The sequence below is a fragment of the Oncorhynchus nerka genome, linkage group LG22 (assembly GCF_034236695.1).
Source record: "Oncorhynchus nerka isolate Pitt River linkage group LG22, Oner_Uvic_2.0, whole genome shotgun sequence".
Classification (NCBI taxonomy): domain Eukaryota; kingdom Metazoa; phylum Chordata; class Actinopteri; order Salmoniformes; family Salmonidae; genus Oncorhynchus; species Oncorhynchus nerka.
The window spans coordinates 21353818-21375456 of NC_088417.1; the positions used below are offsets into that span (position 1 = coordinate 21353818).

The 21639-nt window shown below is 43.6% G+C and overlaps 1 protein-coding gene across 5 annotated transcripts in view; it reads left to right on the forward strand.

Moving 5' to 3' along the window:
* The window catches only part of tpk1 (thiamin pyrophosphokinase 1), a 74373-nt gene extending 67354 nt beyond the window's left edge, over window positions 1-7019 (forward strand). For 4 of the 5 annotated variants that reach the window (XM_029648371.2, XM_029648376.2, XM_029648375.2 and 1 more), the window contains one exon: window positions 5040-7019. In XM_029648371.2, coding sequence (XP_029504231.1) covers window positions 5040-5185 — 146 coding nt within the window. In that variant the 3' untranslated portion in view covers window positions 5186-7019. The remainder of the gene's footprint in view (window positions 1-5039) is intronic. The other variant, XM_029648377.2, reaches the window with a different exon arrangement.
* The last annotated feature ends 14620 nt before the right edge of the window (window positions 7020-21639 follow it).

Genomic DNA, 21639 nt, shown 5'->3' on the forward strand with positions numbered 1-21639 from the left:
GAAAGACAGGACCCGTAGAGAGAGAAAGTCATGTGTGTGTGGTGTGTGTGCTATGCTCAGTAAGACATCTGTAGGAACTATTGTAGGATGTGTTTGGAGGATTAATTCAATCTGTAATTGTTCTAACTGAAGTGTGTGGTTGGATGGGTAAGGTTTAATGCTTGTCGTCGGGAGAGTTGAGTCAGAAGGAGATTATTTTTTACAAAAACCAAAAGGATTACTTTTGCTCTTATATTTGCCCCTTTTTCTATGATGTAATCAATGATGGAACTTTGGGCACTGGCTAGCTGGCCTAGTAGATCACATTTTCTACTAGCCCGGTCTGAAAAGTACTAGCCACAGGATTGCTTAATTTCCATCCCTGGTTGAAATGATGTAACTTTAGGTTACGCACCTACAAAAACCTAACTGTGTGTGTGAGAGAGAGAGAGAGAGAGGTAAGAGTAAGTAACATCAGACAATAGTAAAAATAAAACAGTATACATTTCCATACTGTCTAGACAGGAAGTGTTTAGAAAGGTGAAAATATGTCCTCATACTAACTGCTAGAGTCAAGCCACCTCTCTATCTCTCCTCTGATCTCTCCTTTGCTTTCTCTGTTTGTCTCTCCTTGTTCTTAGAGAAACCAATCTGTAATGATGCACTCTTTTTTTCTTTCTTTGCACACACACACACACACACACACGCACGCACACACACACACACACACACACCTGAATCTACTGTCAGTCAGTGAGACAGTGTCCTCAAACAGTCTGTCTAGTCAATCAGTGAGACAGATTTAGACTGAGCTTTGTGCTAAAACAACCATTTGAACCTTCTGTTTGTTCTTTTGAGTAATGTCTAACCTCCATATCCCTAAAGTATACACATAACCTGTAGCAGTGTTGAAAGTATGACTACAATGAAAAAGACAGACAGTGTAGTGAGTAACTACGATGTACTGTAACAGTCCACGTCTGGCGTGTTTCCAGCCAGACAGATTTCTGGGAATTAGACTAATTGATGGATCCTAGATTTATCTCCCTGACAGTTATTATCAAAATGATCACACTATAACATTTTCAAGGCTGGAGTATCATCTGTGTTTTCTTTACTTTCTTGCTCACACGCACGCACACACACAGGTGGATGAATACATATATTTCCGTTACCTATAGCTGCAGTATCCCTGTGAAACCTCCTGTACTAATAGCTGTCTGGGTTTGGGTTTATTCCCTGCAGGCAAAGAGAGAGGGAAGGAGAGGGAAAGGGAGTGAGCTAGAGAGTTTTCTCTTGGACGGATTCAGATGTTGCTGAGCTATCCGGCTCTCACCTTGGCAGTCTCTTTTCTTTTTCCCCTTCTTATTCCCACTTTCTCTCTCTCTCTCTCCCCCATCTCTGTCTTAAAGTCTATAGAAAGAGCAAAACGAGAGGGAGATTAAGTACCCTGTAAGTATTCTCCAGCCATGCTGTGGGAGGGAGGGAAACTGCCATAGTACAGTTTCATTTTTTCCTTTTAGATCTGAGTCATGCTGGGAGAGGAGGAAATGGACAAATACCTGATGTGAACCACACACATACACACAGGTTTAGGGGAAGGTTGGGGGGGTGTACAGCTACCTCAGCTGACCCTGTCAAGGTACAGCATTTGACCACACACACACACACAGTTTCCATCCTCAATTACCCACACAAACAGACTATGGAGCCTGAGGATAGCTTCATTAGTAATCCTCTCCTCAGCCCTGATAACGATCGATGGCGGCCGGTGTTGCGCTGGGGACCGGAATGAGCGTCGCACCTCCACTGATAACAATAAAGCTGTTTGCTGGCTGTAATTGCATTTCCAGACTGAGACCAGAGAGGGTGACCGCTTTAAATACCCACATTTACACTACAAATTACTCTGGAGAGAGAGGTGGGAGGGTGGGGTATGTGTGTGGGGGGGGTGATTCCAAATAGTCTCTAGGGGAAGGGTGTTTTCTTTCTCCTGTTTAAAATGTTATCAGGCGCGGAGCCGCAACTTAAACTAGATTCATTAGCCCTATCCTATCTGCCAGTAAATGATAGGACTGACTATTAAATGTTTATGATGGATTGTGTGTGTGTGTGTGTGTGTGTGTGTGTGTGTGTGTGTGTGTGTGTGTGTGTGTGTGTGTGTGTGTGTGTGTGTGTGTCAGAAAATTATGTGCATGTATCTGACAGTCTCCCCTCTTTCCACAGTGCAGCGCTTCCCCTAGTGGTTTAATTAACTACTACAGTGTCTTCAGCATTGGTTCAGCAGAGAACGGTTTAGGCTATGGTATGCCTCTGCCTCAGTGTTCTCTACGGTCAATTACTTCCTTTCAGTACTGTTTTCACTCCCTATTCCTCTTATTGGTTGTCTAATATCATGGCTGTTCACAACACACTCACACACACAGTTTAATATCATGGCTATTCACAACACACTCACACAGTGTAATATCATGGCTATTCACAACACACTCACCCAGTGTAATATCATGGCTATTCACAACACACTCACCCAGTGTAATATCATGGCTATTCACAACACACTCACCCAGTGTAATATCATGGCTATTCACAACACACTCACACAGTGTAATATCATGGCTATTCACAACACACTCACCCAGTGTAATATCATGGCTATTCACAACACACTCACCCAGTGTAATACCATGGCTATTCACAACACACTCACACAGTGTAATATCATGGCTATTCACAACACACTCACACAGTGTAATACCATGGCTATTCACAACACACTCACCCAGTGTAATATCATGGCTATTCACAACACACTCACCCAGTGTAATATCATGGCTATTCACAACACACTCACCCAGTGTAATATCATGGCTATTCACAACACACTCACCCAGTGTAATATCATGGCTATTCACAACACACTCACCCAGTTTAATATCATGGCTATTCACAACACACTCACCCAGTGTAATATCATGGCTATTCACAACACACTCACCCAGTGTAATATCATGGCTATTCACAACACACTCACACACCCAGTGTAATATCATGGCTATTCACAACACACTCACCCAGTGTAATATCATGGCTGTTAACAACACACTCACCCAGTGTAATATCATGGCTGTTCACAACACACTCACACAGTGTAATATCATGGCTATTCACAACACACTCACCCAGTGTAATATCATGGCTATTCACAACACACTCACCCAGTGTAATATCATGGCTATTCACAACACACTCACCCAGTGTAATATCATGGCTATTCACAACACACTCACCCAGTGTAATATCATGGCTATTCACAACACACTCACACAGTGTAATACCATGGCTATTCACAACACACTCACCCAGTGTAATATCATGGCTGTTAACAACACACTCAACCAGTGTAATATCATGGCTGTTCACAACACACTCACACAGTGTAATATCATGGCTATTCACAACACACTCACACAGTGTAATACCATGGCTATTCACAACACACTCACACAGTGTAATATCATGGCTATTCACAACACACTCACACAGTGTAATATCATGGCTGTTCACAACACACTCACCCAGTGTAATATCATGGCTGTTCACAACACACTCACACAGTGTAATATCATGGCTATTCACAACACACTCACCCAGTGTAATATCATGGCTATTCACAACACACTCACCCAGTGTAATATCATGGCTATTCACAACACACTCACCCAGTGTAATATCATGGCTATTCACAACACACTCACCCAGTGTAATATCATGGCTATTCACAACACACTCACCCAGTGTAATATCATGGCTATTCACAGGGCTTTGAAGCAGAAGGGCGTCTTTGAAGTGTATTCATCCGCCTGTGGTCATTTGATTTGTTTTCTTTGCTGTGTTCTTTCTTCTCCTTCTGTTTGTTTAGTTCCATCCTGGAGACTATTTTTAATACACATTCAAAAACAAATGTATAATTCTACATATGTTTTGTTCTCCTGTCCCAATAGACGTTTGAAAAGCAAAGTAATTATGAGATGTGTTGAGTTGATGCAGTGGAATAGAATGCTTTTTGATCCTGACTGTCAGTAAAATGGGGTAATAGAATAACTTCATTGTTTCCAAGGGAACACCAGGTGTGTTGTTAGTTCATAAATCACAAAAGACAATGTAAACAATGGCAAAACCATACAGTCCATATGAGTTAAACACACAGAGCAGAATTTTCTGTCCATTAAACCAATCAATGAATCACTAAAACGTTATTTATAACCCCTTTTTACATCAACCCTTGAGGTTGAGTCTGTATTAAATAGATCTGGCATGACAATAAGACTTCTGATGTTAGTCATCCTGCAATACCAGAATTGGCCATAGGAGGTCAGTGTTGACCTGGATTCAAGGCTAACATCTTCAGTAACCTCCAAGACAAATATCATCCCCTTAGCTACAGTCCTCTCACTTTGTAATGAAAAGTCTCCACTTGTGTGTTGAAGCATGTTATTTTATTAATACTAATGGCACACGTGAAAAGAGAACCTGAAAACCCTCAACTTATTGCAGCTCTTCGGTGTAAGTCTCTCCTGCCTGTCTGGACCAAAAGGTTGGCTTGGAGAGGATTTGTCGACCCACCAGTTCCCAGTTTCTTTATGCTCAGTGGTCAAGCATAATGCTAGTCCTTGTGTCTCCCTCTCACCCGAGATGACCTTCCCTTCACTGTTTCCCAGGTCCCAGCTGAGTGCTTACACAGAATAGGGTGGACTCAGACTGGACCCCCCTGGGGGTTACACAGAGAGGACAGTGTATTTGTAAATGGTGGTGTGGTTGGAATGAACTTGCATTACCCCACAAGTGTTTTTCACTCCACTGCTTGCTGAGTTTTTTTAAATGTTACCTTTATTTAACCAGGCAAGTCAGTTAAGAACACATTCTTATTTTCAATGACGGTCTAGGAACAGTGGGTTAACTGCCTGTTCAGGGGCAGAATGACAGATTTGTACCTTGTCAGCTCGGGGAGTAGGTTCTGTAGGCTAAGGAGCATGTCTGACTGACTCTGTGTGTTATAGACAACCAGGTACTGCAGTTCGGGAAGCTGGTGAGCACATCCAACACCTACGAGCCTGTCGCCCAGGGAGACCAGAGGAAGCCTGTAACCGTGACAACGGACCAGCCACTGCTCTGGAGCATGGGCATCTGCAGGGACAGGAAATGACATCATCGACCAGGGTGCTCCACCTCTTTCCAGAATGAACAAATGGGTGTCATTTAAATAGGCTAATGGCTTCCTCTCTCTCCCCAACTGGAAATTCACACTTCTGCCTAGTTGAAATAGTGTAAAAATGCCTCTTTCCTTCCTTGGTGAAGGAATCTCTGAACGGTCACAAGAGGAAGCCACTTTACATTATAGATTCACCACTAGCCTAGAAAACTCTGTCCTGATTCCAAACTGGAGACTTGTCCCTTCCCCTTAAAGACTAACCATTGCATATCTGAGGTGGGGGTCAAATCCATACTTCTCAAGGGTGGATTTTAGGGTGCAAGTCTACGGTTTGGAACTCAGCCCCAATGTGCCTTCACCGTTGTCGCTTAACAAACAGAGATACACATTATATACAAGTCAAACATAAGTTAAGCTGCGTATTTCTTTGATTTATTAACACAGTCAAATAAAAATGCAATGTTTTTAAAAAATGGCATCCCTTCACTATCCTCCCACCACCACTTTTCCACATTGCCCTGCTGCCAAAGGTCTCTGGTTATTGTAGTTTTGTAGTAGTTCTGTAACATCTCCAGAGGTTAAACCGCCCCTGAGAGAGATAAGAGAACTCACAATAACAGGGCCACACAGAGGCTAATTCAGTTTCTCCCCTTTACCCAAAAGTATACAATCATCCACACCTCTTAACTGTAGTGGCAGAAATGCTATATGCCTTATGATTTAAAATAGTGTGTTTCACGCATTCCATCAAATCAAATAGAACTGCAAAACATAGTTTGATATTATCGCAGACCTACATGCATCTATGCACATATCTTGATAACAAATTAATCATATATGTGGATCTTGTAGACAGGTAGCATTAGTGCACTTTAGAACACTGTAGTCAAATCACCCTAACCTAAAAAAGCCAAATGAACTTGAATTGTTTTCTGCCAATAATGTGCACAATACAGTACTGACTGACTACTGTCCAACTGACTCCTGGTGTGTGTGTCCTGCAGTGTCTTGTCCTATGTTGAAGGTGTGGTCCTACTTTCACAATGTTATTGTTGAAGATGTGGATGAGCTTGACAAAGAACCCGATGAAGCTCATGATGGCAAACCCAATCACTGTCGCCATGGCAATCTTCTGGAATTCTAGAACAGAGATCAAGAGAGATGGTACAATAATATTCTCTCGTCATGACATTTTACAGACCTACAATTCCAGAGAACTCCACAAGAACCTTCTTGATCGATGTGGTTCCAAATCAACGTTTCTTTCTGAGAAAGATGGAACTTTTGTCAGCAAGGCAATGATGACTGTTTTACAGGAGTTTTATTGAATCTGTATTGATGTTTTCGACGGTGGCCTGGTTTGGCAATCTTAATGTTTGTAACAAAAACAGGCTAGACAGTGGTAGAGGTGGCCAGCAAGGTCATCGGGGTGCAGCAGACACAGCTCTTAGAAATGTTTAGGAAGTAAGTGATGAGGAGAGCTAACAGTATCCTAGACTGTCCTAATCACCCGGGCATTGACGATTTTGAGCTCGTCCCTTCAGGTCATTGTTTTCAACTTCCCAATTTCAAGAGCAATAGATCCAAGAACTCATCCCACAGGCCATAAACTTTCTAAATCTACACATGAAAATAAATCATGCATATTTATTGATGCACGTTTGCACAATGACTGCGCCTTTTATTGATCGTACACTCTAACCAATCGCATGATGTATATCTGTTGTATGGTTGTCACTGTTTTTAAATGTTGTCTTTATTGTTGAACCCTGACTGCACAACACATTTCCCAATTGGGACAATAAAGACATTGGATTGTTTGATTGAAGGGGTTTAAAATATAAACATGGCTACTTCATTCACTTGATGTCATGCTAAAATAACTAGATTCCTTTGGATTATGATCTGTGGTTATGTTACAGCCAAATTCTACAGTGGATTAAATAAAATAAAAAGTCCCCTAATCTACACCCCATAATGACAAAGCGAAACAGATTTTTTAGAATGTTTGCAAATGTATTAAAAATTAAAAAACAGAAATACCATATTTACATAAGTATTCAGACCCTTTGCTATGAGACTCAAAATTGAGCTCAGGTGCATTCTGTTTCCATTTATCATCCTTGAGACTGTGGTAAATTCAGTTGATTGGACATGATTTGGAAAGGCGTACACCTGTCTATATAAAAGGTCCCACAGTTGACAGTGCATGTCAGAGCAAAAAAAACAAGCTATGAGGTCAAAGGAATTGTCCGTAGAGCTCCAAGAAATTATTGTGTAGAGGCACAGATCGGGGGAAGGGTACCAAAAAATGTCTGCAGCATTGAAGGTCCCCAAAAACACAGTGGCCTCCATCATTCTTAAATGGAAGAAGTTTGAAACCACCAAGACTCTTCCTAAAGCTGTCAAACTGGCCAAACTGAGCAATCGGGGGAGAAGGGCCTTGGCCAGGCAGGTGACCAAAAACCCAATGGTCACTCTGAAAAAGCTGCAGAGTTCCTCTGTGGAGATGGGAGAACCTTCCGGAAGGGACAATCATCTCTGAAGCATTCCACCAACCTGGCCTTTATGGTAGAGTGGCCAGACGGAAGCCACTCCTCAGTAAAAGGAACATGACAACCTGCTTGGAGTTTGTCAAAAGGCACCTATAGGACTCTGACCATGAGAAACCAGATTCTCTGGTCAGATGAAACCAAGATTGAACTCTTTGGCCTGAATGCCAAGCGTCACATCTGGAGGAAACCTGGCACCGTCCCTACGGTGAAGCATGGTGGTGGCAACAGCATGCTGTCAGGATGTTTTTCAGTGGCAGGGACTGGGAGACTAGTCAGGATTGAGGGAAAGAAACGAAGCAAAGTATAGATCCTTGACGAAAACCTGCTTCAGAGCACTCAGACTGGGGCGAAGAGTCACCTTTCAACAGGACAACGACCCTACACAGCCAAGACAATGCAGGAGTGGCTTTGGGGACAAGTCTCTGAATGTCCTTGAGTGACCCAGCTGGAACCTGGACTTGAACCCGATCGAACATCTCTGGAGAGACCAGAAAATAGCTGTGCAGCGACCGCTCCCCATCCAACCTGACAAAGCTTAAGAGGATCTGCAGAGAATCGTCGCATCATACCAAAGAGAAGGCTGTAATCGTTTCCAAAGGTGCTTATACAAAGTACCAAGTAAAGGGTCCGAATACTTTGTTTTTTATTTTTAATAAATTTGCAAAAATGTGTTTTTGCTTTGTCATTATGGGGTATTGTGTGTAGATTGTTGAGGGAGTAAAACTATTCTAAAATGGATTAAGTTGGTAAAGTAATACAATTTGGAAAAAGGGAAGGGGGTCTAAATACTTTTGGTTATGTAGCTGTGCATTTGGAAAGTATGTGGACACCTGCTCATCGAACATCTCGTTCCAAAATCATGGGCATTAATATGGAGTTGGTCTCCCCTTTCTGCTATAACAGCCTCCAGTCTTTTCGGAAGGCTTTCCACTAGATGTTGGAACATTGCTGCGGGTTTAGCCACAAGGGCATTAGTGAGGTCGGGCCCTGATGTTGGGCGATTAGGCCTGGCTTGCAGTCAGCGTTCCAATTCATCCCAAAGGTGTTCAATGGGGTTGATATTGGGGCTCTGTGCAGGCCAGTCAAGGTCTTCCACAGCTATCTTGAGACACCATTTCTGTATGGACCTCGCTTTGTGCACAGGGTCATGATGAAACAGGAAACAGGAAAGGGCCTTCCCCAAACTCTTGCCACGAAGTCGGAAGCACGTCTATAATGTCATTGTATGCTGTAGCATTAAGATTTCCCTTCATTGAAACAGGGGCCTACCCTAAACTATGAAAAACAGCCCCAGACCATTATTCCTCCTCCACCAAACTTTACAGTTGGCACTATGTATTTGGGCAGGTAGCATTCTCCAGGCATCTACCAAACCCAGATTAGTCTGTCAGACTGCCAGATGGTGAAGCGTGATTCATCACTACAGAGAATGCATTTCCACTGCTCCAGAGTCTAATGGCGGCGAGCTTTACACTACTCCAGCCGACACTTGGCATTGCGCATGGTGATCTTAGGCTTGTGTTTGGCTGCTCAGTCATGGAAACTCATTTCATGAAGCTCCCGACAAGCTCCCGACAAACAGTTATTGTGTTGTTTCCAGAGGCAGTTTGGAACTCGGTAGTGAGTGTTGCAACCGAGGACAGACGATTTTTACTCACTTCAGCACTCGGTGGTCCTGTTCTGTGAGCTTGTGTGGTCTACCACTTCGCGGCCAAGCCATTGTTGCTCTTAGACCTTTCCACTTCACAATAACTGCACTTAGTTGACCGGGGCAGCTCTAGCAGGACAGATATTTGACAAACTAACTTGTTGGAAAGGTGGCATCTTATGACGGTGCCAGGTTGAAAGTCACTGAACTCTTCAGTAAGGCCATTTTACTGCCAATGTTTGTCTATGGAGATTGCATGGCTGTGTGCTATATTTTATACACCGGTCAGCAAAAGGTGTGGCTGAAATAGCCAAATCTACTAATTTGAAGGGGTGTCCAAATACTTGTGTATATATAGTGTATATATATACACTAAACAAAATATAAACTTAAGTGTTGATCCCATGTTACATGAGCTGAAATAAAGATCCCAGAAATTGTCCATATGCACAAAAAGCTTATTTCTCTCACATATTGTGTACACATTTGTTTACTTCCCTCTTAGTGAGAATTTATCCTTGGCCAAGATAATCCATCCACCTGACAGGTGTGGCATATCAATCAACAAGCTGATTAAACAGCTGCACCTTATGCTGAGGACAATTAAAGGCCACTCTAAAATTTGCAGTTTTGTCACACAACAATGCCACAGATGTCTGAAGTTTTGAGGGAGATTTGCCAGGTAATTTATTGCTAATTTATCTACCATATGGCGCTGACTGCCAGAAGAGAATTTGGCAGTATGTCCAACCGGCCATACAACGCAGACCACGTGGAACCACGGCAGCCAGGACCTCCACATCTGGCTTCTTCACCTGCGGGATTGTCTGAGACCAGCCAACCAGACAGCTGATGAAACGGTGGGTTTACACCAACTGTCAGAAAGCGTCTCAGGGAAGCTCATCTGTGTGCACGTCGTCCTCACCAGGTTCTTGACCTGACTGCAGTTCGGCGTAGTAACTGACTTCAGTGGGAAAATGCTCACCTGCAATCGCTACTGGCATGCTGGAGAAGTGTGCTCTTCACTGTTGAATCCCGGTTTCAACTGTACTGGGCAGATGGCAGACAGCGTGTTTGGCGTCGTGTTTGCTGATGTCAGCGTTGTGAACAGAGTGCCCCATGGTGGCGGTGGGGTTGTGGTATGGGCAGGCATAAGCTACTGACAACTAAACCATTTGCAATTTATTGATGGCTGTTTGAATGCACAGAGATACTGTGATGAGATCCTGAGGCCCATTGTTGTGCCGTTCATCTGCCGCCATCACCTACTGTTTCAGCATGATAATGTACGGCCCCATGTCGCAAGGATCTGGACACAATTCCTGGAAGCTGAATATGTCCCAGTTCTTCCATGGCCTGCATACTCACCAGACATGGATCAACGTGTACGACAGCGTGTTCCAGTTCCCACCAATATCCAGCAACTTCACACAGCCATTGAAGAGGAGTGTGACAACATTCCACAGGCCACAATCAACAGCCTGATCAACTCTATGCGAAGGATATGTGTCATGTTGCATGAGGGAAATGGTGGTCACATCAGATACTGAATGGTTTTCTGATACATGCCCTTACTTTTTTTTGTTGGCTTCTCTGACCAACAAATGTCAGTGTATATAATGCTGAAACAATCCACCCTCAGAATAATTCAACATGTCAACCACATTGACAGAAACATCTGTTACCCCCAATAAAAAAAAATGCCGTATCCACAAAAACTTTCAACCTGGCATTTCTGCTTTCTGCAACCCAAGATGTTGACAACGTCATAGCTTTCATTGGTAAGATTCACTTTATTCACTATCAAAGTGTCCTTTGACACAGCATATTGATGAGCACAAGATTTCTGAACACACAAAGGAACAGCCATGGAAGCTCCATCAGTCCACACTGTAGTTCCACCAATCTGCCTTACAGCCTCTAAATATGATGCATTATGACTGATTCTACATCTCTGAGCCTCTCTCTCTCTCTGCAGCTAGAATCCACCAAATGCTGCACTATGTTCTCCCCCACAATTACAACACTAAACCTTCACATTGCTCCCACATTCACCCCAATCATGTTCCCCTCTACACTTGGCACATCTTTTCTTTCCTTCACACTGAACAGCTACATGTCCCATCTTTGGCATTTTAAACACTGCAATGGAGATGGGACAAATCCTCTGACATTGAAACTAAGGAATCAAATCTACTTTTCCAGGAGAAACCTTCTCAAACCTCAACAGCACTGATAAGCTTTCACTTCTGTGACTCTTTCCTACTGATGAACCTTTTGGCCTCAATCACTCTGCCTCCCTTCACATTTGATTTACTATCATCTATGGACATAGATGCTGTGACCCCTGTAATACTCCCCTCAATCTAGCATAAGCCCCAGGGACATGGCTTTTAATCTTCTTCCCATTAAGCTTTTCCATTGGCAGAACCTTCCCTTGCTGAGCCTGGCTACCACAAAATATTAGCAATCTACCATTTCCAATTAACCGTGCTAGCTCGACTTCACCCATCTCTTTCTCTATGGCAATGGTTAACCAAAGGGTGTAAATTACAACTTTCCTCTCCAACACATTATTACTCTTGCTTCCTACTTTGGCCCTCTTAATGCTTTTTTACTAGACGCTCCACTGCTTTCAGTATCATGATCTCTACTTCCTGTCTTTCAGTATCATGATCTCTACTTCCTATGTCTTTCAGTATCATGATCTCTACTTCCTATGTCTTTCAGTATCATGATCTCTCTACTTCCTATGTCTTTCAGTATCATGATCTCTCTACTTCCTATGTCTTTCAGTATCATGATCTCTCTACTTCCTATGTCTTTCAGTATCATGATCTCTCTACTTCCTATGTCTTTCAGTATCATGATCTCTCTACTTCCTATGTCTTTCAGTATCATGATCTCTCTACTTCCTATGTCTTTCAGTATCATGATCTCTACTTCCTATGTCTTTCAGTATCATGATCTCTCTACTTCCTATGTCTTTCAGTATCATGATCTCTCTACTTCCTATGTCTTTCAGTATCATGATCTCTCTACTTCCTATGTCTTTCAGTAGCATGATCTCTCTACTTCCTATGTCTTTCCACTACATTCCATTCAGATCCTTGACTCTCTTCCTCCCACTCCATATCAACTGTTACTCATATTGTTTGCATTCCAGCTGTTGCTTCTCCAACCTTTTCTCCATTTCCTCCACTTTGTCCGCACTACTCGCTGACATTTCCAACCATCTGCCACACGATCCTGCTGGGAAGGTCCGTCTCCAGAATTCCAAGTCCCTTTGGCTAGCCAGCCGTTATCCGCTCTGCTGCCGTGTGCTTCTCATATATCCCAGCTTTACATGGGTCGGGAGAAATTCTTCGTCAAACATCAATAACACAGAAAACATGTCCTCCTTCAGTCCATTCACAGTGTGATTTAAGAGGCGTAAATCACATTCCTGGCATGTTCATTTTTAAACCATGAAGCCTCAATATCCACAGAGACACCTGATATGACACCTTTTATCGGTGCCCTATTCCGATAATCATAGCTTTCCACTTCATGCGTCAATGATTTGCACGGTGCTTTCACCTTTTGTTCTTTTGACACATGAAATCAACACTCCTGGTCACTCTGTCTGACTCCACTTCTCCCAAGGCTTCCTTCCATCTTTGTGATTGCAAACAGGTTTCCCCCAAAAACATCCTTGTTCATGAATCACACTCCAACAACACATGAGGCATTAATCACCCCCCTCATTTCTAATTGGCATATCACTCCTCACCTGATGGGTGGTGCGCATTGCGGCATAGAAATGGTCGCTGGGCATCACTCAGGTGGGTGGTGAACGTTGGAGGCGGGTGAAGTGAGTGTGGACTGATGGAGCTTCCATGGCTGTTCTTCTTCCATGCCTCGGTTTTTGAAGCGCTGTGCCTTTTTGTTCTGTAGATTATATATGGCGGTTATCAACCAACTTTAAGATGTTTTACCGCCACCAACTGAAGTGGAGTGTGGACCAGAGAAAGAGAAGGTCTAAATCCTACCCTATATTCTCATCTCCCTAAGGAAATGAAATACATCATTAAATACTACATCCCCTGAAGATTTCCCCAGCACTTCACGTAACCTTGGATCTTCAACCCCTTTACTCCTTAAATCTAATAACAAATTCTCAGAGATGACTACTCTGTCTGGCCTCACCTCCTCCACCCACTCAGCCAAGAGTATTTTTTGATTTAACCTTTATTTAACTAGGCAGTATGTCCAACAACTCCTTTGTGTAAAAAGATAAATTAACCATTGCTCTTTTTATCACTTCCACCTTAAACTCAGGAACATTAAAGCTGCACCTGTCCTCCCTGGTTTAGGGTCCTTTGATCCATCTGTGCATTCAGAAAATGTTCAGACCCCTGGACTTTTTCCACATTTTGTTACATTAGACTTCTAAAATGTATTAAATATTTTTTTTTCCTCAATCTACACAGTATTGCATAATGACAAACCAAAAACAGGTTTTTAGAAATGTTTGCACGTTTATAAAACTTTTTAAAATTTTAATTACATAATTATTCAGACCCTTTACCTTTGGCAGTGATTACGGCCTCGAGTCTTCTTGGGTATGACGCTACAAGCTTGACACACCTGTATTTGGGGAGTTTCTCCCATTCTTCTCTGCAGATACTCTTAAGCTCTGTCAGGTTGGATGGGGAGCGTCTCTGCACAGCTATTTTCAGGTCTCTCCTGAGATGTATAATCGGGTTCCGGTCTGGGCTCTGGCTGGGCCACTCAAGGACATTCAGAGACTTGTCCCGAAGCCACTCCTGCTTTGTCTTGGCTCTGCGCTTAGGGTTGTTGTCCTGTTGGAGGGTGGTCTGCGGTCCTAAGCGCTCTGGAGCAGGTTTTCACCCTCGATACTGACTGGTCTCCCATTCCCTGCCACTGAAAAACATTCCCACAGCATAATTCTGCCACCATCATGCTTCACCGTAGGGATGGTGGCAGGTTTCCTCCAGACATGACGCTTGGCATTCAGGCCAAAGAGTTCAATCTTGGTTTCATAAGACCAGAGAATCTTGTTTCTCATGTTCTGTGAGTCCTTTAGGTGCCTTTTGGCAAACTCCAAGCTGGCTGTCATGTGCCATTTACTGAGGAGTGGCTTCCTGGCGACTCTATCATAAAGGCCTGATTGGTGGAGTGTTGCAGAAAAGGTTGTCCTTCTGGACGGTTCTCCTATCTCCACAGAGCTAGGAGAAGCTCTGTCAGAGTGACCATCGGGTTCTTGGTCACCTCCATGACCAAGGCCCTTTTCCCCTGATTTCTCAGTTTGGATTAGTGGTCAGCTCTATGAAGAGTCTTGGTGGTTCCAAACTTCTTCCATTTAAGAATGATTGAGGTCACTGTGTTTTTGGGGACCTTCAGTGCTGCAGACATTTTTTTAGTACCCTTCCCCAGATCTGTGTCTCGACACAATCCTGTCTAGGAGCTCGATGGACAATTCCTTTGACCTCATGGCTTGGTTTTTGCTCTGACATGCACTGACATGCACTGTCAACTGCGGGACATCAACTGATGTCCAATCAGTTGAATTTACCACAGGTGGACTCCAATCAAGTTGTAAAATCATCTCAAGAATACATTTGAGTCTCATAGCAAAGGGTCTAAATACTTGTAAATAAGGTATTTCTGTTTTATTAACACATTTGCATAAATGTTTTTTTAAACTGTTTTTGTTTTGTCATTATGGGGTATTGTGTGTCGAAGGGTTAAATATATTTTTTTCTTATAGATTTTAGAATAAGGTTGTAATGTAACAAAGTGGAAAATTGTAACCTTATGTCCTTGTAGATTTACCCAATTGTTTAGTTGTTGTATTCTTAACTTTTCCGGCATCTCTCCCAACTCTACCTGCTTTGCTGTCACCGGGGAGGTCCTGATTGATCCACAACATATTCTTCGGGCTTGGGTCTGGATTACATCTAGTTATTATTTGTTTTAAATATGTCTGAGCTGCTGATCCATATGCTACTGTCGTGGAAATTCTACACAGGGACACTAAGTCTATCTTAAGTTAATCATTGTTTATTATCAGCACGCTGGAGAGGTTCCAACCAACTCAATGCACCAAGTACACATGTCAATCAGAATCTCTACCCGGGGCAGTACTGTTAGTTCTCTTATATACAGACAAGTTATATTTGCATGTTTTATCTTATACATCATTCATCCTTAACGTTTGTTTACTTCATGTGACCATGCATGTGTGGGTCATGCATGTGATAGACCAATAACTGACGAGGCTTCTTCTTTAAGCTGAGACCTAGAAACTGAGATAAAACGAATCCTCACTATCAGTCACTTGCATGAACACAGAAATTGTTTATTAGAAAAGCACATGACTAGAACACAGAAATTGTTTATTAGAAAAGCACATGACTAGAACACAGAAATTGGTTATTAAAATGGCATAAACATTTCCATCCCTTCCCTAATCTAGTGATGACCTTAACAGCACTATATATACTGTATATATATATATATATATATATATATATAGCATTTTCAATGGCATTCTATCTGCCCCACACTCCATTCCAGACAAAGAACGCATCACATTCACATTTTCTTTCTTTTGACAACTACTCTGACACTAATATGGTCCGCCCGTCATTCGAGTGTCAAACCAGAACCCCAGGAACCAAACACTCCCTCCCTCCCTCTCCAGATTCCTTCCATACAGCTTCCTCCCCAACCGTTTTTTCTAAAAACAAAACAGTCTGTTTTCTCAACTGAGAACTTGAAGCCCCACCTGAGGGACTCAAATTTACTGATCACTTCTTGAACTCTCCTTGTTGCATGGGGAAAATGTCTGTCTGTTTCACAGTGCCCCGTCATCCGCAAACAATGACCGCCCAATATCGGGTCTCACCTGGCAGAATATATCGTCAATCATAATGGAGAACAATAAAGGACTAATGACACTTCCCTGGGGGGTACCATTATCTACTTCATATCTTTCTGACATAGAGCTCCCCACCATCACTTGTAATGATTGCCCAAAAATATAATCCTTTATCCAGTTAAAAGCCCTTCCTCCAACCCCCATGATATTCAGCTTGATAAGTAGGCCTGCCTTCCACATCATATCATAGGCCATCTCTACATTGAAGAAAACGGCTACCATCACCTCCTTATTTTCCTGTGCCTTCAGTATGACTGACTCAAGGCACAGTACAGGATTCATCGTTCCCCTACCTTTCTTGAACCCAGTTTGAGCTGGTGACATTAGTCCTCTACTCTCCAGAAAGTAAGTCAGCCTTTCCGTTATCATCCTTTCCATAAGGTTACATACATCAGATGTTAACGCTATCGGCCTATAGCATGAAGGGCTAGTAGGGTCTTTCCCAGGTTTCCATATCGGCATCACTACCTCCTGCTTCCAACTTCCAGGCAGTTTCTCTTCCTCCCCCACCTTATTGTAAAGACTCAATACTTTCCCCATTGCAGTGCCATTGAGATGAGCCATCATGCTGTAACACATCTCATCCTTCCCAGGAGATATTAGGGCGGCGTACAATTGGCCCAGCGTCGTCCGGGTTTGGCCAGGGTAAGCCGTCATTGTAAATAAGAATTTGTTCTTAACTGACTTGCCAGGTTTAAAAGTATGTTACCTCAACTTTATCTAATGCTCTCTTCATCTCAGCCAATGTAAAAGGGGCATTCAATGCAGCCCCTACCATCTCTCTGATTCAGGACCCCCGGATGTTCTCTTCTGACACCCTAATGTCACATTATTTGAGCTGTGCACCTTCACAAATGCCTGGGCTAACATCTCTGCCTTCTCCATATCTCTCACAATCATGCCACTTTTCAGCACAGGGAGATCCTATCTTGTCTGACCCCACTCATCCTCTTAATCATCTCCCGCAGGAGTGGTCTGGTCTGTTTCCGTCTGTTTCCACAGAACAGTACAGGCTCTTAGCTGACCTAATGGTCCTTCTTACTACTTGTGCTTGTTTATACTGTATCAGGTGCTGGTAATTATGGGACCTTTTCACCATTCTGAAAGCCCTGTTCCTACACTTCACTGCTTCTCTACACTCTTCAGTCGACCATAGAACTGCATTATTCCTTATTTATTTATTTTTATTCCACCTTTATTTAACCAGGTAGGCTAGTTGAGAACAAGTTCTCATTTGCAACTGCGACCTGGCTAAGATAAAGCATAGCAGTGTGAACAGACAACAACACAGAGTTACACATGGAGTAAACAATAAACAAGTCAATAGCATAGTAGGAAAAAAAATCTATATACATTGTGTGCAAAAGGCATGAGGAGGTAGGCAATAAATAGGCCATAGGAGTGAATAATTACAATTTAGCAGATTAACACGGGAGTGATAAATGATCAGATGAACATGTGCAGGTAGAGATACTGGTGTGCAAAAGAGAAGAAAAGTAAATAAAATAAAAACAGTATGGGGATGAGGTAGGTAAATTGGGTGGGCTATATACCGATGGACTATGTACAACTGCAGCGATCTGGTGAGGGAAATAAAAGTCTCCAACTTCAGCGATTTTTGCAATTCGTTCCAGTCACAGCCAGCAGAGAACTGGAAGGAAAGGCGGCCAAATTAGGTTTTGGCTTTAGGGATGATCAGTGAGATACACCTTCTGGAGCACGTGCTACGGGTGGGTGTTGCCATTGTGACCAGTGAACTGAGATAAGGCGGAGCTTTACCTAGCATAGACTTGTAGATGACCTGGAGCCAGTGGGTCTGGCGACGAATATGTAGCGAGGGCCAGCCGACTAGAGCATACAGGTCGCAGTGGTGGGTGGTATAAGGTAGTAACAAAACGGATGGCACTGTGATAAACTGCATCCAGTTTGCTGAGTAGAGTATTGGAAGCTATTTTGTAGATGACATCGCCGAAGTCGAGGATCGGTAGGATAGTCAGTTTTACTAGGGTAAGTTTGGCGGCATGAGTGAAGGAGGCTTTGTTGCGAAATACAACGCCGACTCTAGATTTGATTTTGAATTGGAGATGTTTCATATGAGTCTGGAAGGAGAGTTTGCAGTCTAGCCAGACACCTAGGTACTTATAGATGTCCACATATTCTAAGTCGGAACCATCCAGGGTGGTGATGCTAGTCGGGCGTGCGGGTGCAGGCAGGGAACGGTTGAAAAGCATGCATTTGGTTTTACTAGCGTTTAAGAGCAGTTGGAGGCCACGGAAGGAGTGTTGTATGGCATTGAAGCTTGTTTGGAGGTTAGATAGCACAGTGTCTAAGGAAGGGTCAGAAGTATACAGAATGGTGTCGTCTGCATGGAGGGGGATCAGGGAATCGCCCGCAGCAAGAGCAACCTCATTGATATATACAGAGAAAAGAGTCGGCCCGAGAATTGAACCCTGTGGTACCCCCATAGAGACTGCCAGAGGACCGGACAACATGCCCTCCGATTTGACACACTGAACTCTGTTTGCAAAGTAATTGGTGAACCAGGCAAGGCAGTTATTAGAAAAACCGAGGCTACTGAGTCTGCCGATAAGAATATGGTGATTGACAGAGCCGAAAGCCAGATGGATGAAGACGGCTGCACAGTACTGTCTTTTATCGATGGCGGTTATGATATCGTTTAGTACCTTGAGCGTGGCTGAGGTGCACCCGTGACTGGCTCGGAAACCGGATTGCACAGCAGAGAAGGTACGGTGGGATTCGAGATGGTCAGTGATCTGTTTGTTGACTTGGCTTTCGAAGACCTTAGATAGGCAGGGCAGGATGGATATAGGTCTGTAACAGTTTGGGTCTAGGGTGTCTCCCCCTTTGAAGAGGGGGATGACCGCGGCAGCTTTCCAATCCTTGGGGATCTCGGATTAATTTTTAAAATTAGAAGTTCGAACTGTTTGGGCATAGACCTGGAAAGTATGACAGAACTTTGCAGGCTATCTCTGCAGTAGATTGTAACTCCTCCCCCTTTGGCAGTTCTATCTTGACGGAAAATGTTATAGTTGGGTATGGAAATCTCAGAATTTTTGGTGGCCTTCCTAAGCCAGGATTCCGACACGGCAAGGACATCAATGTTGGCAGAGTGTGCTAAAGCAGTGAGTAAAACAAACTTAGGGAGGAGGCTTCTGATGTCGACATGCATGAAACCAAGGCTTTTTCGATCACAGAAGTCAACAAATGAGGGTGCCTGGGGACATGCACGGCCTGGGCTTACCTCCACATCACCCGAGGAACAGAGGAGGAGTAGAATGAGGGTGCGGCTAAAGGCTATCAAAACTGGTCGCCTAGAGCGTTGGGGACAAGGAATAAAAGGAGCAGATTTATGGGCGTGGGAGAATATATTCAGGGCATAATGTGCAGACAGGGGTATGGTGGGGTGCGGGTACAGCAGAGGTAAGCCCAGGCACTGGGTGATGATAAGAGAGGTTGTATCTCTGGACATGCTGGTTATAATGGGTGAGGTCACCGCATGTGTGGCAGGTGGGACAAAGGAGGTATCGGAGGTATGAGGAGTGGAACTAGGGGCTCCATTGTAAACTAAAACAATGATAACTAACCTGAACAACAGTATACAAGGCATATTGATATTAGAGAGAGACATACAGCAAGGCATAAAGTAATCACAGGTGTTGATTGGAAGAGCTGGCTAAAACAACAGGTGAGACAACAACAGCTAGTCAGCTAACACAACAACAGCAGGTAAAATGGCGATGACTAGGCTAGACTAGGGTCGGATTAACTACACACTGAGTTCGCGGCTGGGGCCGACTGATAAAACATAAATAAGCAGAATGGTGTACCGTGATTAATGGACAGTCCAGCAGGCATCAGTTATGTAGCCAAGTGATCATAGTGTCCAGGGGGCAGCAGTAGATGGAACAGGGAAACCGCCACTACGCTAGCACGCGGGCGACATGGCGTTTACAGTTAGTAGCCCAGGGGTGGTAGGGGGGTCTGCTCAGACGGAGGCCGGTTGAAGGCACAGCGGATGGAGTATTCGTCGGCAGACAAGACGTGGTGGTGCGGCGGGGTGCCGTGTCGATAGAGAATCCAAGCCAGATGGCGAAAGAGGTATTGTAGAATTTTGTTTGCTAGCCGGGAGATGTGCCTGGCTTACGGATAACTGGTGCTAGCTTCGTGGCAGTGGCATTAGCCACTATAGGCAATCGGTAGCAGCGGTGATCCGGTGCAAAGGTCCAGAGTTTACAGCCAGGATCCGGTGGAGTATTGGGCTCTAGCCGTGTATGAGTGGGGTTCGGGTGAACAGCTGAGTAGGCCGGAAGGTGGGCCTCAGGGATAGCTTCGGTACTGGGTGCCACGGAGGGTGCGAGCTAGCTGTGAAGATTAGAAGTAGTGGCCCAGGGATTACGGCAGGAATCCGGCTTTGCTGTGGAGAGACAGTCTGATACTGGTAGATTGGCGAGTAATATCCAGGCTAAGAACAGGGCTGGTATCTGTGCAGAAGGTAAAAGCCGCTAGCAGTGGCTAACATTGACTAAATAGCTTGTAGCTAATTAGCTGGTTAGCTTCTGGGGGTTCTTGAATGTGTTCTAAAGTTAAAAAATAATAGCGATTCCGTATCACATTGGGTGAGGCAGGTTACCGGAAGGTATAATCGAATTAAAAATCGAAAAGAGATTGAGAATTATTTTTTGAAATATATACAAAAAATACAAAAGTACACGAGAGGACGAACAAAACACGTCTTCACTGCTACGCCATCTTGGATTTTTTTTTATCGCCCTATACCAGGGTTCCCCAACTGGTGGCCCACGGGCTGAATTCGGCCTGCATTTGATTTTATTTGGCCCCCCACGTTTTCTAAGCAGAACAAAGTTGTTGGACATAACAGACTGTAAAAACATCAGCAATTCAGCTCCAATTGATTTTATTTGTGGAAATCTGTTCCAAAGTATTACGACGCAAATTAGCGAGAAATATTGTATGTGATCATATACAGATGTAAGCAAGGTTTGAAATTATTATTCTTTCGTCAAATATATCTGTTTGGGCTTCTTGCGGTACATTTTTAGTCTATAAATTCATTTTAATTATGTTTCGGTCCCCTGACCATCCTCTCAAGAAAAAAAACGTCCCACGACTGAATCTAGTTGATGATCCCTGCCCTGTACCCATAGGAATCGTCTTCTTTGTTCCTTCTCCCCCTTTTACCCATACTGTAGGAATCACCTGCTTTGCAGCCCCTACTATTGCTCCTCTTACTCCATCACTCACTCTTTCTATATCTGAA